Consider the following 24,690-nt stretch of genomic DNA (forward strand, 5'->3'; position numbering starts at 1 on the left):
GCCCTAGTCAAATATCCGCTATAATTTAAATCAAACAGGCGCGCGAAGAATTTCAAGCGTTCAATCTTTGCATTTGGACTCCAGTTTGCTCCGAGGAGGAAGAAGCCTTGGCAGCTCCGGGATTGTCATCGGCGCTGGCAGCAGTGGCAATCGCAGCAGCTTCCGCAAGATCTGGCGCCGCTAACACTGGCGGAGGAGGTGCTGGCGCCGCTTGCGCGCCGCCACTCTCCAAGTCCTGCTCCTCCTGATCACCACACCGATTCCCAAAGAACTTCCTCCCACTCCTTCTCGGCCGCTGCTGCTGCTGGAATTGGTGATTCCTCGCGTGATTGTGCAGTGGATTCAAGTTCTCCACCGGATAGTAATCCTCCCCGACTGCCCGGAGCATATGATAGACCTCGTACATGGAGGGCCTCTCCTTTGGGAAGGATAGAACACACGAGCACGCGATCTTGAGCACTTGCATCACCTCCCTCCGCCGCCCGGAGCTTCCGTTGCTGCTATCGCCATTCCCCGCCGCCAGCAGCACCGACGCCTCCGCCACCAGCGACGGATCCACCGCCTCGGAGACATGGCCGCTCTTGAAGAGCTCGCCAATCCAATCCACCAGGCTCCTCCTGGAGGAAGAAGACCGCGCGGCAACTCCACCCTCACTGTCACCTCCACCATCACCAGTGTCACCGCCACCACCACCGCCGCCGCCACCGCCGACGCCAGCGTTACCATCGTTGGGCCGCCGCCCAGTCACGAGCTCCAGCAACACGACCCCAAACGCGTAGACGTCCCCCTTTGGTGTCGCGGTCGTGGACGCGGCGCTCATGCTAGTCGCCCGCGACAGTGAATACGTCGTGGAGTAGTCCTCGGGCGGCACGTAAAAACCATCCTCGTCACTGTTACTCTTACCGCCGGCGCCACCGGGCCTACCGCGCCCGGTAACTATCAGCCTGGCCAGGCCGAAGTCCGTGATTCGCGGCTCCAGGTCCTCGTCCAGTAGAATGCTGGCCGAGGTGATACCTTTGTGGACGAGTCGCGGGTTACAGCTGTGGTGAAGCCACGCAAGCCCGCGGGCGGTACCGACCGCCACCTTAAGCCGCGCGGCCCAGTCGAGCCGCCCCGAGGTGGAGCCGGAGGAGCTGTCGCCCGGAGTGGATGCCGCGGCGGTATGCAGCCGATTGAAGAGGTTACCGCACGGCATGTGTTTGTAGACTAAGAGGCGCTCGTTGCCCGCGATGCAGTAGCCGAGGAGGGGCACGAGGTTGCGGTGGCGGACCTTGGCCAGGGCCTCCATCTCCGATCGAAAGTGCTTCTCGCCCGCGCTGTGCATGGCGGCGCGGCGGAGCTTCTTCACCGCCAGGACGGAGCCGTCGCGCAGCGTCGCCTTGTAGAACACTCCAGTCCGGGACATGGCGATGACGGCGTCGCGGGAGAATCCGGCGGTAGCGGCGGCGATGTCCGAGAGCCGGATCTTGACGATGGGCTGCTCAAACATGGAGACGAGTACAGCGCTGGGCGACTTGATCCGCCGGAGCCACGCGTTATCCAGGAGCTCCTCCTCCAGCTCCGCGCCACTCTTGCGCCGCCGCCGCTGCCCACCCAGCACCACCCAGCAGCAGAGGAAGCACGCCGCCAGCAGCGCGAGCGTGCCGCCGGCGGCGACGCCGGCCACCACGGCGGTCCGGGCCCGTGCCGCGCGGTGCGCCGCCGCGGCGCCGGCGGCACCGCCCTTGCAATTGGCGCCCAGCGGCGCGCCGCACAGCGCCTCGTTGCCCGCGAAGGAGAGCTCCGTGAATGCGTGGAATGTGTATGGAATCGGCCCCGAGAGGCGATTGTCCGCGACATTGAAATCCCGGAGGCGAGGGAGGAGCCCAATCTGGCCCGGGATCCCGCCCTCGAGCCGATTCCTCTGGAGGCGCAGCTGATTGAGGTAGAGGCACTGCGAGAGATCCTGGGGGATGATCCCGGAGATGTTGTTCTGCGAGAGATCGAGCTTGACGAGGTAAGGCAGCATCTGGCAGAGATCGGCAGGGATTGGCCCCGTGAAGAAGTTGCTCGAGAGATCCAGGCCAGTGAGGCTGCTACACTTCCTGAGACCTCGCGGGAAGGATCCATGGAGTCCAGCGCCGGGGAGGGAGAGACTATAGACCTTGATCTCCGAGGGATGGAGGCACTGGACGCCCAGGAAGTTGCAAATGTTGGCAGCGCTGGTGTTGAAATCCCACGACTGGAGATACTCGCCCGCTGTGGTGACCGAGCTCTTGATCTCGCGCAGGCACTCCACATCCTCCTGCGCCGCCACCGCCATCGCCAGGAGCGCTAGCACCGCTAGCCGCATTGCCATCCCGCCGCCGCGAGCTACTGCATCAAAACGCACAACCCATGAGATCCTCTCCGCGACCCAGATGCTCGATCCCGACGCTGAACAGACCCAACAAGCCCGATTCCACGACCGGTGGCTCGATCGATCGACCCACAGTCCCAATCACTCCAGCCGACCCATTAAAGAGGGGGAAGAACACACATACCCGTGGCGCGAGATGATCGCTCGCTCGCTCCTTCTTCGTTTGTCTCCCTGCCTGGCCTAGGCCGCCATCGCCCTCTCGCTCAGAGCTGCCCACACGCACTTGCCATTGCCATCACTGGGGAGAGAGAAGCGGGGATATTCCCCGCATTTTCGCCATAGCCAGAGCAAGCGCACGAGTTTACACACTGGATGCTTCTCTCCCTCCTCTCTCTCTCCTTTGCGCTCCACTCCTCGAGATCGAGACGATGTGGTGATTTAAACCCTACATTGTCTATCTAATCGAGGAAGACCACACTGGAAAATCAAAGAAAAAGAATGGATTTGATGATCTCTCTCTCTCTTTCTCGTCTTTCTCTGTGACACTGTTCCACTGTTCTTCCCTGGTGCTCGCTTCTTCACAGCGACCAGACCACTATAATGGCTTTGACAGGGAAGCAAGCAAAGAATATACACAAATCTTTCTCTTCTTTTCTATGATTTGATGAGAACAAGAGAGCTTTTTTAGGTGGTGGCTAGAGTTACAAATCCTAGGCACGTGATGTTCTTGATTCGATCAAAAACAAACCAAGCTCTGGCTATGGCGGAAGGAAGAAGCAAGAACACGGAAAGAGCCTCTGTAGTTTTTAGAAAGTTTGTATACCATTCATAGAAGAAGATTGAGATTGTCACAGGCGTTGTCACGGTATATTTACAGGTAAGTTTCGTTCTTCTTCTTCTTTGGTACTTGGCTTTGTTTCTTTCAATCGCGCTCGCTGTTGGTGTTTGTGTTGTTACAAGGTGGGCCGCGAATGCGTTTTTGGAGATGCTCCAAGCTCGCGACCCGTTGCATGGAAGGCGTGCGATTCATTTTGCTGCCACCACCTCCGCTTCCGGAGTTTTCCTGCTGCGGGCTTTGATGATCTTGGTGGTGAGCGTGATCTTCCTCGTCGATGATTTGGAAAGCCGGAGACTTCTGCTGATGCGGTCGGTTGCAGAAGTTCATCGATCCATTAGAGCCAGCTCTGGAGACGACGTTCTCAGCCATCTTCACCTGGATCATCTCAAAGCTGTGAGTAACGACGAACCCAAGGAAGTAAAAATGGGAATTTGTAAACCTTTGCTCGCAGAGCTTCAACGTCGGACTTGAGCACCCGGTTGTCCACGGCAGCATCGCCAAACTTCTTGTTGATGTCGTTGAGTTGCTTGAGCAGCGTCGAGTTCTCCACTCTCAGCTGAGCAACTTGCATCTCGAGATCGCTCATGTGAGCTTGCTTCCGTCGCCTCGACCTTCTCGCGGACTCCCTGTTGGATAGCATCCTACGCAACAACCAAAAGTGTGAAAAATACTACAAACGAACAACGAATGAAATACGATCGAAATAGTTGAGGAAGCATTAGACAAATCCAGTCACACACAAGGCACACACAAAGGCACCAACAACACGCAAACAAGAACAATGAACAACAGGCATGAAGAGCAAGAGATTAAAAAAAAGCTTCCATACCGTCTCATGCGTTTCATGTCGCTGGGCTCTGTCGATTGCTCCACAGTGCTGTGGTCTGCGTCCCCTTCCTCGTCATCGGAGTGCTCGCGGGAAGAACCACTGGTAGCTGATGGCTTGTCTTTGTACTCGGGCTTCGGAGGTAGAGCTGGAATCCCACCGGCGACCGTGGCGTTCTTGCTGCTCGAATCATTCGATCCTTTCCGGTTGCTGGCCTATACATCCCAAACAAAGATTAACTTCGGACTATCTCCAGCATACTTTCTGGCAAGCAAAGCTCATGGATAAGGACAACACAGGCGAAAGAAGTCACGTAAAGAAAAAACCAAAGCTCTGAAACAAATCCAAGGTTCTACCAATGAAGAACACACACAAAAGCTAAACAAACCATGAAAGCAAACAACGAAGAAAATCTAGAAAGAAAGATGGCTAACGAGGAAAAGCTCACTGACAACGAAGATGAAATGATCTCTAGCAATGAAGATCACACACCAGGATCTCTAGCAATGAAGATTATACACCACGAAGATGAAAGGATCTCTAGCAACGAATATCACACACCACGAAGAAGGAACTACAATTCCCCCAAGGAAGCTATAGGCATACCCGTGTGAGAGCGACGGCGGCACACGCGAGCTCCAGCCTCTTCTTGAGATAATCCTGATACGCCTCTGGATCGAGCTGGCCGAATTTGCTCTCGCTGCTGGATAATCTCGAGAACAAGGGATCTAGCTGCCGATCCTCCACCTCTTCCACACCGCTCTCCTCTGTCACCGGCGCTAGCCTGCTCCCAATCCCAGCCCCTCCAGCAGCGCTGGCCTGCTGTGGCGCACCTGGAATGCTCGCAGATCTAGCTCCATCCCCTTCTTCCTGGATCGCATCGTCGTGCTCGCGAAGAAACTCCTGGAATGCCCATTCCGAGTCGCTGCGATTCATACCTCGCGCTTGCGCCGGAGGAGGAGGCGCCATCGCTGCTCCTCCCGCGATGGAGGATGATCGTCGTCTAGACTCCACAGGTAAAACCCTCATCTCTTTGGGATTAAGTCAAACAAGAACAGCTCCTTATACAAACAAAAAGTAAAAGTGTTAAACGTGGCAAATGTGGAATTTGTATAATCGAAAGATCTACAGAATAGAAGAAAAAAATTTATCTTTTTCTTTGAGATTTCTAGCCAACCATGATCACGTCCCTCAAGCTCAAGCTGTTCCTCATTTGCCCTCTTCCAACGCCACCATTCCCATTCCTCATCATCGTCACGAATTCGTTATAGTCGATCCTTCCATCCTGGAGGAAACAAAAGAAGAAATGAAATGATCGTGACGAGAACTGTGCTAGCTTACGTTGTCTTGATCGATTTCCCGCAGCATATCCTCGAGCAAATCGTCGCCCATGTAGTGCTCCTTGCAAGCGCTTTGGAGCTCGTCAATGGTGATATATCCGCTGCTGTCTCGATCGAAGTATGAGAAGGCAGCGAACAAGTTCTCCTCGCGCTCGATCTTGTTCAGGTGCAGCGTTGCGGTGATGAATTCGGTGTAGTCGATGGTACCGTTCTTGTCAAGATCAGCCTGGGAGCGAAAGTAGAACTTTAACTCTTCGAAAGTCATTCCTGAAACTTACGGCGTCCATGAGAGCGTGGATCTCCGACTCTTTCAAGTTGGATCCCACTCTCTGCAAGCCGGCTTTGAGCTCGTCGAAAGTGATCGCTCCGCTGTTATCAGCGTCCATCATTTTGAACATCTCTTTCAAGCCAGCGATCTCGTCCTCGGTGCATCTCTCGGCTATCACCTGGAAAATCAATCCAAGAGAACTTTTAAGATCAAACTCGAAAGGGACAGAGAACTTGAGAGTTACCCTCAAAGCGATCTTTTTTATCTTGTTCATCGCGGAAAAGTGTTTCAACCGAGACAGAACAGCGGAATCAATCGGTGCATCTGGTGCGACACCTCCTTCCATGATCCACGGATGAGCTACAAAAAGAGAGAGAGAGAGAATGTAAGATCGAGCTTAAAATGTTCTAGAGAAACCAACTTAGAACTTCTTGCGCTTTGAGTCGTTTGCGTGGATTGCGAGTTAGCATCTTGCGGATCAAGTCCTTGGCGCTCTCCGAGATCTTTGGCCATGGATCCGACTCAAAGTCGATGTCGCCTTGGAGAACTTGCTCAAATATACCTTGCTCGGTTTCTAAAGAAGAAAAATCAAAGTGAGAACTTTGCATGCATCAAACAAGAGCTCCTAGTTCACTAGTATATCGAGAGAAAAAAAAACGTGTTTTACCAGCCCAGAATGGAGGAACTCCACTTAGAAGAATGTATAGAATCACTCCCGCGCTCCACACATCGGCCTCGGGTCCATACTGCTTGCGAAGAACCTCTGGAGCAACGTAGTATGGGCTCCCCACGACATCTTTGAAAACCTCGCCTGTTTCAATCCAGACAACAACAGAGAACTAAGGAACAAACGAAAAACCAATCAAAGAATCCACGATCTCAGGCATTGCTGTGCAAACAGAATTGTTTTCGCGATGGTGACGAACGATGCGACTTGTTCATGCAAACAGACCTCCACTGCTGCTTTGACGCGATCACACTAATGCACAAATGCTCTCCAGTGGAAAAAAAAAACGGAGAAATTTATATGGTCGCTAACGGAAAAGAATGGAGCTCCAATTGTCAAACTCAAGCTCACCAATCCAAGTTGACACGATCATGCAAGCCAGAAAAGAAAGAAAGAAAGAAAGAAAAGTTCACGTCCATGGCACCAAGATTTAGAAAAAAAACACCACACATCGATCCATGACGCGAAGTCGAGACAAACAGCAACAACAAGAAAAAAAAATTCCACGAGGAGGAACAGCGCCCACAAAACGCAAGCGCGTCCATGGATAACTATTCCAGCAAATAAAAAACGCAGCGAGAAGGAACCAAAAAAAAAAAACCAGCCAGGAGAACGAAAAAAAACGATGATCTCTATCGAAGAAGAGCAAGCAAACAAAGAGATGGCCTCTTCTCCTTGATGCGATGAGAATAAGAACACGCAAGCGCAAAGACCCAAAATCCCCGGAAGAACAAGAGATATGATCAGTCGCTTACCCGGCTGGAAGAACACCGAGAGCCCAAAATCCGTGGCCTTGAGCGGCGAATCCTCATCGGCATTGGCGAGCAGGAAATTCTCGGGCTTCAAATCCCTGTGCATCACTCCCAGCGAGTGGCACGCCACCACCACGCCCACAATCGTGCGCGTCAGCTGCGCCGCCTTGCTCTCGCTGTAGTGCCCGCGCTGGATGATCCGATCGAAGAGCTCGCCGCCCGCGCAGAGATCCATGACGAGGTGGACGCAGCTGGAATCCTCGTACGCGCCCTTGATCTCCACCACATTGGGGTGGCCCGAGAGGTGATGCATTATGTGGATCTCGCGCCGGACGTCCTCCACATCCTCCAGCGAGATGAGCTTGCGCTTGGGGATGGATTTGCAGGCGTAGTGCTTGCCGCTGGATTTCTCGGTGCACAGGTAGGTCGTGCCGAATTGGCCCTGCCCGAGCTTCCGGCCCAGCACGTAGAGATCCTTGACATTCTCGGTGCGCCGCCCAAGAACAGAGGATGTGAGGCCGCCATGGCGGGGCGACACCACCGCCGCCGCCGCCGTGGGTCGGGAATCGCCCATCACCACCACCACCGCTTTCCTGGCCCTGGCAGCGGCGCCGCCGCCCTGGAGCTCCTCCTCCGCGATGATGACGCTTGTGGGCGGCGCTTGTTGGGTCGATTGCTTGGATCCTCCCGGCTCCTCCCAGCTGCCCTGCGCGATCTTGTCCCTCTCCTGCGCGATCCAGCCGCCCTGGAAGAATAGCCAGCTCCTGCCCGCTAGGCTCCCCGATCCTATGCACGAATTCCCCATGTCTTTCTCATCTCATCACGACTTTGATCGGTCAATCCAGACTGCTGGAGCCTTTCTACTCAGCAAGTAGCCTAGACTTTCTACTAAAACTAGTGAGCGAGGACATTCTCTTCCTCTCTCTTTCCTGAGGAACAGCGTTTCACGGGATTCGAAACCCAGACCGGTTCTATGCCGCGTCAAACACACCTAATCGACGGCGCAGGGCCCGCCACGTGGGCAGATGCTCTCGCGCGTTCACTGGGCATGGACCCGCGTTCTAGAATTGTATCCTAGCTTTGGGACAGAGAAATTTACGTGATCTTTTCCTTTGATGAAATGGTCATTTAGCACACAAAAATCCTCCACGTAAAGATCTTTTGATCTTATCGATGGGCATTTAGCAAAGCTACACAAAAATTCCACATAAAGAATGCAAAGATATATCTATAGACAATGTCAATGTTGTATGGTTGAGGCTGTGTGTATGTGTGTGTGTGTGTGGGGTTCTTTAGAGGTCGATCTCGTCAATGCCCAGCATTCTTGGGCCCGGGATGGTTTTTCCAATGGCTTTGCCGCAGAGAATAACGTTTTGCGGGATCCATGTCTCAGTTCTCGTGGAGTTCTCAGGATTAAACACGCGGGCATAGCCTTCCTGGCCAAGGTACTGGCGTCTCAAGCACTGGGACCGGATGTTCCACATCCCTACGTTGTCTACCGAGAAGAGAATCGCCGTCCAGCCTCTCGGGTACACCTACAAGTTGATCAAAGTTGATAGTCAGCGAACAAAATTTCGTTTCTTTTAGTGTTTTTGGGTGATCGACCAACCTGTGTTGTGGAGCGTGAAACAGCGTCGACCAAGTTGTACTTGGATCGGCTGCTGGGCGACCATGTTTCGTTGAATCCAAACCTGGAAGAGCAACCACAATGGATAAGTGATCCAATCCAATCGAGGTCGATCCATACCCGACCACCCAGAAGCTCATCCCGTCCAAATGCCACGACTGGATCTCGTTCTCCGGGTTGACGAATACGAGCTCCACAAAGCTCTTGTAATCCAGCTCGAGAACCGACGTCTCCATCACCGGCGAGCCCACGGCACTGGTTCGCATCGATCCCCGCGTGAAAACTCCGTCGATATTGTAGAAATCCGCGAGCTTGAGCGGGGTATCGGGTGTGAGATACGACTGCCCGTTGATCGCGAACCGCGCCTGGTTGTTTAGAGTCACGGAGGAGCTCGAGAGCTGGATCACTCTCGTGATGGGAATTTGGCCATAGTGGTAAGATCCTTGCGGGTTGGGCCGCGCGGCACCGGTGGTCAAATTCCACCTTAAAGAAGAAAAAGTGTCAGTGGGCTCGGGCAAGTTCTCGGTCATACCGCGCGGCACTGCTCGGTCTGGCAAGACTGTACCGCGCGGTACTACTTACTTGATAGATAACGCCTGGTTTAGCGAAAAGTTGACGTCCAAGGGATCCGGGCCAGCCGGGATGGTTCCAGATGCTGCAGTGTTGGAATTTTGGTAGTGAAGAATCGCGACGCCGTTGAGTGAGCCGGAGCTGAATTTGGTGCTTGCGACAATGTAGTAGTCCGCGGGGCTCTGATCCATAGTGACGAGCACCGAGTAGGATTGCCCGAGATGGATGTCGAGCGAATCGACGCATGTCTTGGCGGTGTAGGAGCCCTCCGTTTCCACCACGCAGAGCTTGTGGGACTGGATCCGGACGTTGAGCGATTGGGCGGTTCCAACGTTTGAGATACGGAAGCGGTAGATCTTCCCTGCGAGATTGGAAGTGCCCAAGTTGATCGATCGAGAAGTTTTTCGCAGGATCGAGTGGGAGTGATGCTTACCAGATTCGACAGTGAACTTCTCAAAGTTGGCATTGCTACCACCCGCAATGTATGGTGCCTTGCCATTCATAAGAACAACGTTTGGTCTTCCAATACCTTGGCTCTTATCCAGTCGTGATCGGCTCGACTGTTTAATCACACAAAGATTTGTCCACCAATCTTGATGTGAGATCGTTGCAACAAGAAAAAGAAAGAAAAAAAGAACGCACGCGTTCTTCCACTGACCCGATAGTCTCGAAGCTGCCAATCACCGGCCAAAAGCGTGAAATCGTCCGCGGGCGGTAGGAAAGGAACGGCAATCACTACGCGATTGGCGATCTGGATTCCACCATAGCCTCCCGCGGCCTTGTGGAAATTGATGGAAGGATAGTAGAAGAAGGTCCCGATTTGATCCTTGACTTGGAAATTATACTGCCACGACTGGCCGGGCAAGATCGGGCAATTCGTTCCCGAGACGCCGTCTTGCCAGGATGATCGCCGCTGCTGGATCCCATTCCTGGATCATGGATCACGAGATTGGAAATGGATTGATGGAAACAAAACCGAAGTGATCATACCAGTGAAAGAGCAGGGGCTCGTCGAGGCGATTCGTCACGTTGATGTGGAGATTGTTGTTCGTGGTGGTCTTGATCGTGGGTCCTGGAAATTGGTTGTTGATCGCGATCACCTGGGAAGAACAATGTGAGATTTGAGACCCCAAAGAAACAGAGCATAGCAAATAGTGTGTGGTGTATGCGTGTGATGATTGATTGATTGATCGATCTTACTCTTTGTGTGGTGTCCAGCAGTGGCAAATTCTGAAATGTGACTACCCAGTCGAGGAACTGATCTGGATCCGCTGCCTGTGCCGTCGATGCTAGTGCAAGAACTGCGAGAATCGCGAGGAATTTGGCGATGACGGCCATGTTTGTCGTCGTGAGGAACAGAGCGCTCTGTTTGAAGAAATGGCGGATCAAATTGCAGAATTCGAGCGCCTTTCCTATCAGAGCTGTTGAATTTCGCGGCCAAAGATCAAAGACGATGGTGACCGTGGAGTTCCTCTGGCGATTTATAGCTGAATTTGCTGAGAGAAGGAGAATTTCAAAAGAAGATGAAGCTTCAAAGCAAGATCGTGCGACTCAAGTTCCGCAATGAGCTGCGTCCAGCGCACATGAACTGATGGAGCGCCCAAAACAAAGTCGACGATTCAAGCCGAAGATTCTTGGCAGTAAAAACCGGAATTGATGATAAAAAACACCTCACAACTAGCACCAAAATTCATGAAAATTCCGCGCTTAGCCGCAAAGCCAGTTGATCGATCAAGTTACCGATCGACCTAGCTTGCAATTCCGGTGCGAGCGCGTGAGGTTTACTTGCAGCTCCGCGCCCGCTGCTTTGCACAGCAATTCCACGCGTCCTCTAGAACACACGCAGCGGGCGTGCGTGGGGGCTAGCGGCCGTTGGATGCACTAATCCGCCGGCCACGAATACATAGCGTGGCGATATCGGCACTGTTGGATGTTAACGCGTTGGACGGACAGTAGGCAAAAGAATAAATAGCCATGGCCACTGTTGCGATTGTGTCTATATGTTGTTTCTTTCTCAAGATGTTGCGTAAAGTAACGTGCATTGGATGAATGGATACGTGTGCCCTAAGTTTGAATTCAAATATTGGAATATTCGAAAGCCCTAGAACAGAGTTTACGTGTAATTATGAATTCAAACGTTGGAATATTCGCAAGCCCTAGAACAGAGTGAATAGCGCGGGCCGGCCAAGAGGCTATGGGTGCCATTTGTATCGCCGCTTGGACTCTCTAATAAATCCACGCTCGGGCTTTGAGCTGTAGCGAGCAACGCGATGAGTTCGCGGACAAATCAACGCTGAAGCGTTTCTACAATCCATCGATCAATCAATCAATCGCTCTGGAGCTTTTGCCAAAAGGAAGAATGGCGAGGCCAATCTGGTGGAAGGGCGATGAGGCGGTCACTCTGGATCAATCGCCCTCGCAGAGATCGTCCTACTATGGGGAGGAGGACGAGAACTACGATTTTAGCTTCCAGAGTAGCTTTCAGGCATCGCCCATGGCTAGAACGATCCATGCGGCCTCTTCGCCAATGGGCAATGCCGGCTTCAGTCCCTCGCAGCTGGGCAATGGTCCGGATCGCGTGTTCGTGGTTCCTGTCCGGGGATCCGAGACGCCAATCACCAGGTCCAAGATTCCTCCTCCTCCGCGCGGCCGGATGGGCAGCACCACGCCCGAAATCGAGCGCCGGCTTGCCAATGCCGAGGCCGGCACCGTCCAGGGCGCTGCGCTGGAGATGTATCGGGTGCTCAAGAAGAATGGATTGGCCGCCCAGGCGGAGAAGGCGATCAAGCGGCTCAACAGTGGCATTAGCGGCGCGGCGGCGGAGGAATCCCTGCTGGGGATGGAATTCATCCTCAAGGATGGGATCGTGAGCTTCCTCAGGGAGCTCTCCAAGCTCGCGCCTCCAGTTCCTCAGCAGGTAAATCGATCGCTCGCGAAAATATTTTTAGGGTTCTTCATTTTCCCGTTGTCTACAGGTAGTGAGGTTTTCTGGCGTGCGCCTCAGCGTCTCGCAAGAACAGGCGCTAGGGTATGAGACATTCGGCGGCAAGCTGCTGGGATGCTTCTTGGGGCCGCTGCGCAATCTACTGCTGGACAGGAAGACGATCAAGAGGAAGATCGAGGTGCTCAAGGATCTGGATGGATTTATCATGCCCGGCAGCACTACGCTGCTCTTGGGGCCTCCCGGGAGTGGGAAAAGCTCGTTGCTCAAGGTATTTCTTCAGCCGCATTCATGTGTTTGCTTGGGTAGAATGTTCTTCTTTGGCGTTTTTTTCCTGGAATCCGTGATGGCCGTATTCTCATGGTCTTGTTTCCTTCTTCGTTCAAGTTCTTAGATTGTTCCACCGCAAGGTTCTTCATTTGTCGTCTGGGATCTTTCTCTTTTAGTTTTTGTTTTTTGGTAATCAGCTTTCGACTTTTTCCAGGTGCTCGCCGGGCGATGTGAATCCAACAAAACCACTAAACTACAAGGAATAGTTTCTTACAATGACCGACTAGCTTCCGAGGTCGTCCTTACTCGACTCATTGCTTATGTCAATGGACAAGTGAACAGGTATTAAAAGCTTGTAAATCTTCCAGCTCCAGGTACTAACATTGAGCGTTTCTTCAAGGCATCTGCCGTTTCTAACAGTTCGCGAGACGCTAGAGTTTGCTGGGGATTGCACGCAAGGGGTCCGACCAAAGAACTTCAGTCCCAGCATGCGGAGGTACTTTGCCCAAGCTCTAGTGCAAGGGCAGGATCCATACCTGGAGTATGTTCTTCATGTTCTGGGGCTCAAGGCCGTGGAAGATAAGCTCGTTGGAATCGGCCAAGACGGTCTAAGTGAAACAAACAGGCACAGACTTACAAGTGCTGAGCTAGCAATCGGGACTTACGCAGTAATGATCTATGACCAGCCTTGCTACGAGCAGGACTCGCAGGCAACGTATGATCTCGTCTTCACCTTGCGTGCGATAAGCCGCATACAACGGTCTTCTGCGGTGATGTCGCTGGTTCAAGTATCTCCAGAAGTTTTCGAGCTTTTTGACCGGGTGATAGTCTTGGGAGATGGACAGATACTTTACCAGGGACCACGACAAGACGTCTTGGATTACTTCTCTGTACTGGGGTATGTTCTATAGCTTGGCTTTCGAGTTTATCTTAACATGGGATTTTTTTCTCGCTATGCAGATTTTCGAAACCGTCTCATGTTGACACAGCTGCATTCTTGCAAGACATTGGAGCAGGAGAAGGCGGTCAATACGTAAAAGGAAACCGGCAACTATATGGGATTGAAGAGCTCGTCGAGGCTTACAAATCCTCAGACTTGTACAAAGACATCGTCCGGATAGTGTCTAGTGACGATGTTGCGTTTACGTACTGGGTGGAGCATGAGCCTAGCATTGGTTTGTCAGTGCGTAAATCCTCAAACGGTGCAGGTAAAGTGTTTGGAAGTGTTTTATTTGTGTTTTAACCAGCCTTGTACATTCATTGCAGAGGTGGTAGTAAGTAGACTATCCACTAAAGTCGACCAAGCTCAAGGAATTGAGAGTACTGGGCATATCCAAGAAGGTGACATTGTCACTGGAATTTCTCTGAGGAACGGAAGGATGCAGTATATTGCAGTAGGATCGAAGATAACCCGGAAGAGCTATGCTGATGATATATCCAAGGTTTTGGAAGGGGCTAGAGGACACGTCCGACTCCAAGTAGAGCGAAGAGCAACAGAGCAGGAAGTCGAGAGCTCACAACCAGCGTTTGTGCAAACCTGGTGGGAGTCGACAAAAACAGTCACCAAGCGTCAGCTACGATTTGCAACTCGTCTCAAGATACTTGTTATCTTGCGTCTCATTCAAGTTGGTATCGACTGTTCCTTTCTTCATTCATGCATGATAAGTTTTACAGGTTGTGATCTTGGGGATTTTCGGGGGAGCTATATTCTATAGCTTCGGTGGATCTCTTGATCCGGGAGAGATGAACATTGTTCGAGCGATCGGCTTCGTTTCTACTTTCAGTATTATGCTTGTCAACGTTGTTCAACTTCCGGTGCACATGATTCAGCGGCCGGTTTTTTACAAGCACAGAGCGCAGCGGTTTTTCAGAGTTTCCTCGTATTTAGCAGCTCAGAGCATCGTCAACCTTCCACAGTCTATTATGGAGGCAAGGCGCCCATTGCATTTTACTTGTGGATTCTGACCTGGGATTTGTTGTGGCAGGCCCTTCTGTACAGCATTCCAGTGTATTTTCTTGCAAGACTTTCACTGGAAGAAGCTGGACTTCATTACATTCAGTTCTTTTGGCTATTAGCGTTAGTGGCATACATGGGGTCTTTTCTTGTCATTTTTCTGAGTACAATTACTCCAGTTCTCGAAGCTGGGAACGCTTTAGCAGGTTTGTTTTACATTTTTCTTATATTTGGTCTAACTCGGGATCGTGTGTCAGGTTTGGTGGTTTCTCTCGGTTTATTGTTTTCCGGATTCGTTATCTTTCCGAGCTTGACTCCAAGCTACTGGAAGTGGATGCTTTCGGCCAATCCGCTCCGTTGGGGAAATGTTATATTCTGCATGGCCGAGTTCCTCAATCGCTACCATGAATCTTGCCAAGACTTTCAGCAACTTCTGTTTTGCCGGAAATATCCAGATCTACCAGTTGGCCGGGCGTACCTCGAGTTTTTCCAGCTTGTTTCGGAGAGAAAATGGATGGCAATATCCTTCGCAATTATTGCTGCTTCGGTTCTCATTCTGGCGCTCGCTTCTTACTTGGGACTCAGCAAAGTCGTCTTTTCGGAAGTAAGTCCTTCCTTGCCAAGCGAGCCTGCAAGGAGTTCTTACAAGCAACCGGAGGACAAGCAGAAAGATATCTCTTGGGACGGACTATCCAGAATAACCGAGATGAGCAACTTGCAAACCAAGACAGTGTGGGAGAAGAATGGTAGCACCCATGACGACGAAGAGCTTGGCCTTGGGCTTGAACTGCGGGGAACAGGTCACCAGTGGGAGAATTCGCACATACCCGTGAAAGCAGCCACGTTATCATTCCACCAAGTGAGTTTCTCTGTAAAAGCCGAGGAGAAGATAGTGCTGGACAGGGTCTCGGGATTCGCAAAGCCAGGGACAATGCTTGCAATTATAGGGAGCATGGGCTCAGGGAAGTCCACTCTTTTAAGAGTTCTCGCAGGACGAACTCTGCCATCGTCAAGTGGGGAACTTATCTCGGGTGAAGTGCTGGTGAACGGATTCAATCTGAGTAGCAACACCTTCCGGCGGCTGTCTGGTTTCGTGGAGCGAGTGGACGCTCATCAGCCATTCTTGACAGTGAAGGAGTCACTCGATTTCAGTGCCGGTCTTCGTTTTGGAGGCAGCACAACCCCCGGCCGCCGGGCCTTTCACGTAGAGCTCGTCCTGGAACTTATGGGCCTCGTCGGCGTCAAAGACCAGCTAGTGGGATCTCTCAAGTTTTCAAACGGGAAGATCTTTGAGCTCGCCAAGAAGCTGACCATCGCTGTGGAGCTTGCAGCAAATCCCAGCATGATTTTTCTCGAGGACCCGACGTCCGATCTCGACAGCGTCGCCACCAGGAACATCCTGTTCGCCATCCAAACGGTTGCAGCATCCGGCCGCACTGTTATCAGCACGATCCAGCAGCCGAGCGCTAGAGTTCTCAGTGCCTTCAACAACGTTCTTATTATGAGACCCGGTGGGGAGCAAGTTTACTTTGGTCCCGTCGGCTGGAACTGTGGCCAGCTTCTGGAATACTTCACGACGATGTCGAGCGCTCCAAAGTACGAGCAGAGCCAGAACCCGGTGACTTACATGTTCGATATCATCCGAAAGGACGAGCAAAACCTCGGCCTTGTCTATCGAGCGAGTTCTCTGGGAAGCTCCAACGCCGAAGAACTCAAGAAACTCCGGAAACAGTACCGGAAGAACTCGTTCTGGCCGGCGCTGGATTCGACTTACGCCGCTCCTTACTCCAAGCAGGCCTGGTTGGTCTTCCTGAGAACACAGAGGTTCCTCTACCGCAACGTCCAGTACACGTTTGGACGGCTCTCCGGGTCGATCGCTCTCGGCCTTTTGCTCGGCTCGGTCTACTACAAGATCGCCACCAACGATACGTTCTCGGTCACGTCCCGGTCGCTTTTCATCTACATCCAGGTGATGCTGCTGGGTGTGATCATCGCCAACAACGTCGTCCCCCAGCTTGGAACGGACAGGTTGGTCTACCACAGGGAACAGCGAGCAGCGATGTACGCTCCAATCTTCTATCCGGTGTCTTGGGCGATCGCGGAGATCCCATACCTGTTCATCGCGACGCTGGTGTTCGTGGGGATCTCAAACGGGCTGGCAGCGATCGCGACGCAGAGCGTGAGCAGCTTCGTCACGTACTGGCTGTGCCTCTTCGTCTTCACCACCACCGTGATGTACTTCGGTATGTTCATCACCATCGCCACCCCGGTTCCAGTGCTGGCGGCGTTCGTGGTGTCCATCACGAACTCCATCTGGGTCTCGGCCTCCGGCGTGATCGTCCCAAAGGCCAAGATGGGATTTTGCGAGTGGGTCTTCTGGGCGAATCCATTCCAGTACGTGACGCACGCGCTGACGAGCGTGAGCTTCTTCTGCGACACCGCGAGCGCGGCGTGCGCGAGCTGCCGGGTGGGCGATGCGAATTCGTGCGCGGGATGCCACTGCCCGCGGCTGCTCAACGCCGAGAGCTCCGATCCGGGGAGCTTGCCGGTGTTCGTGTGGGATCGATTGAGCTCGCAGCGATCGCTGGAGGTGGAGAGGGTCTCGCTGGATTTCGTCGCTCTGGGCGGGATGAGCGTCCTCTTCGCGCTGCTTTCTTTCCTCGCCTTCGTGTGGATGAAGCACAACAGAGGATGAAGAAGAAGCGCAAAATCAACGGTCCAGATGAGCTCTCATTTTTTAATTCAACGGCCTCGATGAAACGGGCAAACGTGCCCACCGTTGTGGCATATTCGCCGAATCTCCAACAGGGTTAGGGTTTATGGCAAGCGGCATTGTTTTGTGCGTGATCAACCGGTCGTCCAGCGCGGATCGTGTGCGCGGCGCCGCCGAGTAGCAGCTAGATCGCGCACTCTCACAGCAGCGCCGAATCTTTCTTCCTTTTTTCTATTCCCTCTGATCAATCGCCGCCGCGGCGCTTATCTTGCTAATAATCTCGCTTTGCGCGCCGCGGATTCCACATCAAGATCGCGTGCGGTGCCGCTGTCCAGCCAATTCATCCAGCACTTCTCTCCCTTTTGTCCGGGCTCTCTTGGTTCGATCGATCATCCAGTTCCAGGTAGATTCCTTGTGCGAGGGCTTCCAATGCGAGCGCCGGCCATTCGCTAGGTACGATAGAGAGAAGAAATCGCGCGCACACAAGGGGGGGCCGGGCGATGATGGGAGTTATCATAAAATTTGCAAAGCGGGTGTTCTACAGTGGAACAACGTGAATGGTATGGTCTGGCAAGTGGCAGTGATAGGATTTCTTCCAGAATGGGGCTCGGGGGGTCTATGGCACCGCCAGGAGCTACGAGTAGCTCGAATTTTTTGTGACAGCGTGTGGGAACTACCTATGTAGCTATAGATTTCTCGCTACTGGCAGCCGGGAAGTAGCAGTAGCAGCACAGTGGTACAGACAGGCACAGGGAAAGGATGGTCCGTGTGAGCAGCAGCGATGGATGATTCACTCCCCGACAAGCACGCCATTCTTAATTGCTGATGCTGCTGCTACAGCTCCGGTGAGCATTTCGTAAGCATTCCATCAGAGACCCTCGTGGATGGAAGAAATGGGATGGGGCTTTCGCCAGGAAAATTCCGGTTTTGATGACGATGGCAGCGAGAAGTTTGTCATGGGGTCTCCGTGGTCGCGCGAGGTTTCCTAGAGTAGCTTCGAGGTAGTGTAGAGGGCTTTGGTGCCTGGGAAGATGCCCTTCCCATGGAGCAAATCTTCGAGGAAATCGTCGTCCAATGCTTCCGGTAAGGATAAGGCTGACAACAGCAAGCTTTACTCTCTCGGGAAGAAGGGTCCGCGGTTGTCAGGCGAGGATGACGGGTCTTCGAGGGGTTCCAGGAGTAGTTATGATTCTTCGGCCAGGGTGGTAGCGGCGGATGCTCCTACATTCTCGCCTTCGTCTGCCGGAATTCGAAGCCCGCTCTTTCCCGAGCCGCAGGCATTCAAGGGACAGCCTCTTCCTTTGCCGGAGAGTACTACCAAGATTCAGCTTTGCAATGGAACTCTTCCGCTGCCGACGTATGACCAAGTCGAGTTTAAGCACGAGGTTGCCGAATTGGACGGGACGACTTCGGGATATGGTTCTGGTTCTATCTCCAGTGGAAGCTCCACAAGCAGTGGGGAAGCAGCGGAGGCTTGGCTTGGAAGTTCCAATCGCCAGCAAACCGATCAAAATGGACACGCAAACTCCTTGTAAGCTTTTACTTTATGTTTTTAACTTTCGCGAGAAGTGCTTGCTCACCTGGTTTCTTTCTTTTTTCTTTCAGCTCACTTCAGAAAAACCAAAACAGAGCTGGAAGAAATCCACACCAGAAAGAGGCGGTTCCGAAGACGGTACCTCCAGGAAATAAGACGAGCTCCGTCTCCCCATTGCGAGCTCGTGCTGCGGCGGCAAAACAAGGCATGCATTTACATCTACCGGCACGTAGCGCGCCAACCAGTCTCATCTCCAGTCCTTCTCACAGTCCAAGACGTTTAAGTTCGTCGGAGCAACAGGCTTTGTTCCAGAACCACAGTGCTGTGACGAACTCCACAAACCAGGGACGAAACAGTCCAGAAAAATCTCCTCTTGCAAGTCCGATACGAGGCGGTTCGAGGATTCAAAGTGGTGCTGTCTCTCCCCTGCACCATTCAAGTTCCAGAGGTACAGACTCGCCTAGTGTCGGGCATCGGCTCCCTCCGCCACCGGCATTTACAAACTCGACAGTAAATTCTCCAGCGTCATCTACATTTCCTCTCGGTTCACCGCCTGGCATGCCTTCGCACAGTCCGATCAGGTGGCAAAAAGGAAACCTTCTTGGTGTTGGCTCCTTTGGACGAGTGTACAAAGGCTTTAGGTATGCTTCTGATATTCTCGGCCTACTCCACGAGCTGATGGTTTGTTTTTTCTTTGTTTGCAGTGATAGTGGTACCTTTTGTGCAATGAAAGAAGTCCTCGTTGTGGATGATCCTAAGTCTATAGAATCTGTAAAACAGCTAATGCAGGTATGCTGCCGTTCTCATTGCACGTTCCTGTCACTGACTGGTGTTTCAGGAAATAAATATGCTAAGTAGTTTAAGACATCCTAACATTGTTCAATACCTTGGCTCAGAAATGGTAAGGTTAAGGTATCTCTTAACTAGATGTCTCATTTCTCCTTTCTTGCTGCCTGCAGCTGGACGATAGTTTGTATATTTATTTGGAGTTCGTTTCCGGAGGCTCGATACACAAGGTGCTCCAGGAATATGGTGCTTTCAAAGAGCCCGTCATTCGTAGCTATACGCAGCAAATCCTATCTGGACTCCAATACTTGCACAGTATGAACAAAGTTCACCGGTTCGTTGACTCTGTACTCTTGCGAGCTTCTATTAACAGCGCCTTTATTACAGAGACATCAAAGGTGCGAACATTCTCGTTGACACTAATGGTGAAGTCAAGCTAGCGGATTTTGGAATGGCCAAGCATGTAAGTAGCAAGCTGTGGTTTTTCTTTTTTACTTATCCATCCACGCTTCAGATATCTTCTAGTTCACTTGTGCTATCTTTTAAAGGAAGTCCCTACTGGATGGCTCCTGAGGTATGTCCACGTTTTCTTTCTTCTAATACTTCTATGACACCGTCACACGGCTACTCCTTTTTAGGTTTTCAAGAGTAATGCGCAAAGCTATCCAGTGGATATCTGGAGTCTAGGATGTACAATCATTGAAATGGCAACTGGAAAACCACCATGGAGCCAGTACGAGGGGGTATGTATTCTTTTGTAGTTTCTGTGCGTGCTCACTTACTTGTACACAGGTTGCAGCCATGTTCAAGATTGGAAACAGTAAGGAGACTCCTACAATACCGGACACCTTATCGCCAGTGGCGAAGGAGTTTATCAGGTTGTGCTTACAGCGAAATCCCGACGATCGTCCAACAGCTTCTCAACTATTAGAGCACCCCTTTGTCAAGTTTTTGCACGATGAACATCTTCCGGATGGCCTTCCACCTCTGTCGCCAACATTTCGCTCAGTGGTACGTGATATTCTTTGTTTTCCATTCTTTTGTTTCTTTTGGATGATGTTGAGTGATCAACCTGCATGATCATCCAGGTTGCGAATTTAAGCCACGATAGAGGGGGACAGTATCATCCGCGGTAATGTTTTTTAAGCACAGAAACGATACGCTGACGATTGTTTCTCGCTTTTGCTTTTGTAGAGATCTCATGTCTCCTGTTAGCAGCAATTCGGCCTACACGAGATCAATCTATTCCAGCTATGGAGGTCTCACACCAATTATCACGTCTGGAACTTCCACACCCCAAACCGAGGAAGCTCCAGCCGGGTTTGCGAAGGACAGATATACCATGGCTTCAAGAGTGAACGGAATGCACATAAGAAACGAGCCAAGATTTACGGCGACTGCTGTTTCGTCACCAGGGAGTAGAAGTCCAAGGGCTGCTCAAAGGAGCGAGTTCGTGTGGAATCCACCGGTACAGCTCACTCCGGATGCCAGTCCAAGGCGTATGTCCAGCGATATCTTGAGTACAAACTCTAGATTCTATGCGAATTCTCTTCTCGGTAAGCAAGCTCTTCCTTTTTCCTTGCTTTGACACAAAAGTTTCTATTTTGCTTTCCAGATAACAAGTGATAGAGCTGTATATGAAGAAGATCCGGCAAAGCAAACTGGAACTTAAGCCAAAAGATTTTACGAAGTAGAGTAAGCTTCGACTTTCAGGGAGAAAATGTTCGATTAATTCATGCGCAATGTACATTTTTTTCATTTTTCTTGCAGACTTTCGGTCATCATCTAACAGCCATTCCCTACGCAAGTACATCCAGAAGAGAGGAGAAAGAAAAAGAGGAAGAGAGAAACCGATAACGAGCGAGTTTTTGGAGGAAAGGAAGGAAGAATGTATATAAGCTTTCCTCAGGTAACTGGATCCTCGAGCCTGGCAGCCACGATATCGTTGATCCGTGGATACGAAACCTTCTCGTCGAGCTGGTTCTGGGACCAGATGAGCATCTTGAGCAGGCTGGGAAGCTTTGGATCCTTCTCGTGGCTCTGGCTCGTCAGGATGGCGGCGTTCAATTCACTCGCAGTCTTCTGGCGCTGCGAGAAGTCGAGCAAATCTCCCACCGGGCAATTCGAAGTGTCCTCGAACGCCAGGAGCGCCACTGTCCGCTCCAGCTCCTCGAGGAAGCTGTGGTTTTCTTCTCCACGAGGAGCTAGCTCCTCCTGTGCAAACTCCAAGGCTTCCTCGAGCTTCCCTGGATCCAAAACGTAAGGTGTAAGACAAAGATCTATAATTCTACAAGGAAAGAGATCACTTCTAATCTATCACTCCTATACACAAGGAGAGAAATCATTTCTAGCAGCGAGACCATGTATCACTCCTACACAAGAAAAGAGATCACTTCTAGCAGCCAGGCCATCAATCAAAGGATCGCACAGAGCTAACGAGACAATCTCCAAAAACAAACGAGCGAGACGCTATGGAGAGGAAATCCAAAAGTGAGGGAGGCGATGGATCGATCTAAGAAGGAGAAGGAAATGCGAGACTCACCACTTCTAATCAGCTCGATGAGCCTCTGTTGCTGGAGGTGGAAGAAGAGCTGTGGATTGGTGTCGAGGATCTCGGGATTCAAGTCATTCACCTTCTCGATCGCGTCCTCCACATTGCCGCACTGCACCGCCTTGCGCACCGCCATTCTGTCGGTGATTGACCCCAAATCCACCTCCGGCGAGGTGCCCGATTCGTGCTGGAATTTCTCCGCCGCGTCCACATAGCCTTCGGTCACCAGGAAATTCATCACCAGCTTGTTCATGTCCTCCTTCCGGATCTTCACCTCGGCCAGCTTCCGCTCCCATTCCTCGCGACTCACGATCTTCTTCGACGATGACTCCCCTTTGCCCATGGCTGTGATACCCTAACAGCGAAGAACCCTAAAAAATGGGCAAAACGAAAGCCTGCTTTTTAGGGTTCTTGGGCAAACAAGAAAGGGGCGAAAGAAAACGAAATGAAAGCGCATTCTCGCCCCGCCGGCAATGCGCTCTTCGTCTTCCATCTCGTCGCGTTTCTCTGGTGAGGATTTCTAGCGCCTTGTGCTCTTCCAATCGATTGCTTTTCAGGTTTTTGTACACCTTTAGCTGGCATTTTGGCCGCGCAGCGAGCAAGCTCCCCCAGTCGCAAGGATTTGGCTGGTTCTTCAAGGTTTAGAGAAATTTTGAGCGATTTCTTCTTCGTTTGATCGATTTCTTCCTTGATTTCTCATCGCAGTATCTCACTTTCTGTGGATTCACGTTGCAATTGGTATCACTGCTCGTCTGCCTCTTGTCCCACCTATTTCCGGAGGTGAGCAGCACGAATTTTTCCTTTTCTTTTGGTATGGAAACGAGAGGGAGCATCGCAGATTAGAGTCGAGGCTTGAAGCGCGCGGCGGATGATTTGTCTTGCACCACCTTCGCGATTGCCAATGTCATCACGGCCATGCACTGGGTTCTCTACTTCACTACCGCAGCTCCAGTCGAAGCATCTGCCACTGCCAAAATCGAGACCACCGTCACTCGGAGTTTGTAAGCTCTCTTCTCTCGTTCTTCCTCCTCTACTTTGTTTGTTCTTGACTTAACAGTGGCTTTCTCTCTCTCGCAGAAACGTCCAGACTTCTTCACCACTGTGGCTGAATCTCACAGTCCATTTGGCGAACGCCATTGTCGCCTGGACCGACGTCCACGTTTCCGATAGAACTTTCAGGTACTTCGCTCCATCTTTCTCTCCAGTGAAAAACACGTTTTGTGTTTCTTTCGCTGCAGGAAGTCGTCACTCAACCAGTCTCTCATCTTCTGCCTTGTCTACACCACCTGGATCCAAGTCTGTGCCTTCAAGAACAAGGTGAAAAGAAAGAAAAAGCGAAGAAAACTTCTACTAAGCTCAGCTCGCATGTGAACAAACAGATGTATCCATACCCGTTCCTCAACAAGCTCCCGCAGCCGGAAGGATTCATCGCCACGGTCGCGGTCGCGGTGACCCTCACCTTCGCCTTCTTCAAAGCCGGCTCCACATTGGCGAGCGTCCAAACCTCCCGGCGACTAGCCAAGCTCAAAGCCATGTAAGTCCATCTTTCTCCTTCATAAAAGAGCTAAAAATCTACTTTTTCAATCTTTCTTTCGAGCATCAAAAAGCTCGCGAAAACCCTTAGCGCGAGGGCTTTAGCAGCATGTCGGACTACAGCGACTCCGAAGACGACTACGACGATCGCGAAGCGGACATAGCTTGCGACTGGAGCGATGGCCCCAAGCAGCAAAACGACCCGCTCTTCAAGCTCCACTGCCAGCTCTGCTCGTGTCCGCTCGCCGTCACGTTCCACTCGTCCATCGGCGCCGTGGATTTCAGCGAGCGCCAGGCCGTGGTGGCGGTCCTCCCGTGCAACCATTGCTTCCACTCGGTGTGCCTCGACGACTACTCGTCTTCGTCCCAGCAGCTCCGGTGCCCGGTTTTCAAAGGACCGTCTCTGGCGTGTGCCGAGTTCCAGGAGCGGCAGAGGCTGGCGGAGCAGCACCAGCGCGAGAGGGAGAGGCTGGCGGAGCGGCGGCGCGAGAAAGAGAGGCTGGCGGCGCAGCAGCGGCTCGAGCAGGAGGCTGCGAGAACTGCTTCATCCAAAGGTAAGAGTAAGAAGGGTGGCGCCATCGCCACCGCCACCGCTGCGATCGCGAAAGCTGTGGGCTTGAAGAAGAACACGAAGAAGAAGGGAGCGTCGCACATAGCATCCAAGAAGACAGGAAAAAAGTGATTTTTTTCGTTCGATCATTCGCTTAGTTCTGGGTTTTAAATTAATGTCGGCCGTTGGATGTCGCGCGGGGTTTAGGGTTCTTGCGCTTCAGGAAAATGGTGGGGGAATCAAGCGTGGAGCAGCTCTTGGGCAATCTCTTCCCTCGTTTGCACCGATGAGATTGAGGAGATCGCACGGATTCTACAGGAGCAGGGCACGGTCATGGGCATGTGCTCTGGAAAGGTGGCGGAGCTAGGAGTGTCCAAGTGGGTTTGCAAGGGCTTGGTTGCCAAGAACATCATGCAATTTGGTGTTAGATTGCAAATTTGAATACAAGAATAACATTAGTAAAAGACAGTGTTTGCATCATGTGTTCTTGGGGGAGAGGAAATCAATGCTCTTTTGCTCCAAGTCTCCTTGCTGCCAACGCTAGCTCGAATGGTTTCCAAGGCACAGCATTG

At 51.9% G+C, this 24,690-nt stretch overlaps 8 protein-coding genes across 9 annotated transcripts; 3 read left to right on the forward strand and 5 right to left on the reverse strand.

Moving 5' to 3' along the window:
* Window positions 1-4: 4 nt before the first annotated feature.
* LOC9659897 (probable inactive receptor kinase At1g27190) lies at window positions 5-2,852 on the reverse strand. Its single transcript, XM_024669698.1, has 2 exons — window positions 2,523-2,852; window positions 5-2,355 (listed from the first exon to the last, which is right to left on the reverse strand). The coding sequence occupies exon 2, from the start codon at window positions 2,336-2,338 to the stop codon at window positions 53-55; it is 2,286 nt and encodes a 761-aa protein (XP_024525466.1). The 5' UTR covers window positions 2,339-2,355; window positions 2,523-2,852; the 3' UTR covers window positions 5-52.
* A 278-nt stretch (window positions 2,853-3,130) lies between these two features.
* LOC9659898 (light-inducible protein CPRF2) lies at window positions 3,131-5,047 on the reverse strand. The gene is made up of 4 exons (XM_002965061.2): window positions 4,609-5,047; window positions 4,006-4,217; window positions 3,616-3,817; window positions 3,131-3,551 (listed from the first exon to the last, which is right to left on the reverse strand). Exons 1-4 carry the CDS (start codon window positions 5,029-5,031, stop codon window positions 3,261-3,263), a joined length of 1,128 nt encoding a protein of 375 aa, XP_002965107.2. The 5' UTR covers window positions 5,032-5,047; the 3' UTR covers window positions 3,131-3,260.
* Window positions 5,048-5,088: 41 nt separating this feature from the next.
* Window positions 5,089-8,027, reverse strand: LOC9659899 (calcium-dependent protein kinase 26). The gene is made up of 7 exons (XM_024669560.1): window positions 7,093-8,027; window positions 6,278-6,421; window positions 6,032-6,184; window positions 5,855-5,970; window positions 5,621-5,788; window positions 5,344-5,568; window positions 5,089-5,287 (listed from the first exon to the last, which is right to left on the reverse strand). The coding sequence occupies exons 1-7, from the start codon at window positions 7,892-7,894 to the stop codon at window positions 5,171-5,173; spliced, it is 1,725 nt and encodes a 574-aa protein (XP_024525328.1). The 5' UTR covers window positions 7,895-8,027; the 3' UTR covers window positions 5,089-5,170.
* A 263-nt stretch (window positions 8,028-8,290) lies between these two features.
* LOC9659900 (L-ascorbate oxidase homolog) lies at window positions 8,291-11,051 on the reverse strand. Its single transcript, XM_002965063.2, has 8 exons — window positions 10,487-11,051; window positions 10,277-10,386; window positions 9,945-10,215; window positions 9,720-9,846; window positions 9,299-9,647; window positions 8,837-9,199; window positions 8,699-8,780; window positions 8,291-8,624 (listed from the first exon to the last, which is right to left on the reverse strand). The coding sequence occupies exons 1-8, from the start codon at window positions 10,622-10,624 to the stop codon at window positions 8,382-8,384; spliced, it is 1,683 nt and encodes a 560-aa protein (XP_002965109.1). The 5' UTR covers window positions 10,625-11,051; the 3' UTR covers window positions 8,291-8,381.
* A 594-nt stretch (window positions 11,052-11,645) lies between these two features.
* On the forward strand, window positions 11,646-17,225 carry LOC9659901 (pleiotropic drug resistance protein 1). Its single transcript, XM_024669699.1, has 9 exons — window positions 11,646-12,203; window positions 12,262-12,498; window positions 12,712-12,839; window positions 12,898-13,395; window positions 13,458-13,705; window positions 13,764-14,122; window positions 14,172-14,426; window positions 14,483-14,657; window positions 14,709-17,225. The coding sequence occupies exons 1-9, from the start codon at window positions 11,646-11,648 to the stop codon at window positions 17,144-17,146; spliced, it is 4,896 nt and encodes a 1,631-aa protein (XP_024525467.1). The 3' UTR covers window positions 17,147-17,225.
* A 40-nt stretch (window positions 17,226-17,265) lies between these two features.
* Window positions 17,266-21,837, forward strand: LOC9658476 (mitogen-activated protein kinase kinase kinase 3). The gene is made up of 13 exons (XM_024669559.1): window positions 17,266-18,695; window positions 18,770-19,339; window positions 19,403-19,487; window positions 19,537-19,599; window positions 19,658-19,818; window positions 19,872-19,947; window positions 19,999-20,058; window positions 20,123-20,227; window positions 20,277-20,495; window positions 20,573-20,616; window positions 20,679-21,040; window positions 21,100-21,179; window positions 21,255-21,837. The coding sequence occupies exons 1-12, from the start codon at window positions 18,196-18,198 to the stop codon at window positions 21,108-21,110; spliced, it is 2,256 nt and encodes a 751-aa protein (XP_024525327.1). The 5' UTR covers window positions 17,266-18,195; the 3' UTR covers window positions 21,111-21,179; window positions 21,255-21,837.
* On the reverse strand, window positions 21,192-22,403 carry LOC9658477 (protein GID8 homolog). Its single transcript, XM_002965064.2, has 2 exons — window positions 22,027-22,403; window positions 21,192-21,730 (listed from the first exon to the last, which is right to left on the reverse strand). The coding sequence occupies exons 1-2, from the start codon at window positions 22,376-22,378 to the stop codon at window positions 21,390-21,392; spliced, it is 693 nt and encodes a 230-aa protein (XP_002965110.1). The 5' UTR covers window positions 22,379-22,403; the 3' UTR covers window positions 21,192-21,389.
* A 10-nt stretch (window positions 22,404-22,413) lies between these two features.
* On the forward strand, window positions 22,414-24,262 carry LOC9659902. Of its 2 annotated transcripts, XM_024669564.1 has the most exons (7): window positions 22,427-22,545; window positions 22,593-22,674; window positions 22,741-22,815; window positions 22,879-23,036; window positions 23,113-23,214; window positions 23,274-23,352; window positions 23,415-24,262. In XM_024669564.1, the coding sequence occupies exons 1-7, from the start codon at window positions 22,481-22,483 to the stop codon at window positions 23,571-23,573; spliced, it is 720 nt and encodes a 239-aa protein (XP_024525332.1). In that variant the 5' UTR covers window positions 22,427-22,480; the 3' UTR covers window positions 23,574-24,262. The 2 variants fall into 2 exon arrangements, with proteins under 2 accessions (XP_024525331.1, XP_024525332.1); XM_024669563.1 differs by having other exon boundaries at window positions 22,414-22,674.
* Window positions 24,263-24,690: the final 428 nt, after the last annotated feature.

The sequence above is a fragment of the Selaginella moellendorffii genome, unplaced genomic scaffold, assembly GCF_000143415.4.
Source record: "Selaginella moellendorffii unplaced genomic scaffold, v1.0 SELMOscaffold_5, whole genome shotgun sequence".
Lineage (NCBI taxonomy): Eukaryota > Viridiplantae > Streptophyta > Lycopodiopsida > Selaginellales > Selaginellaceae > Selaginella > Selaginella moellendorffii.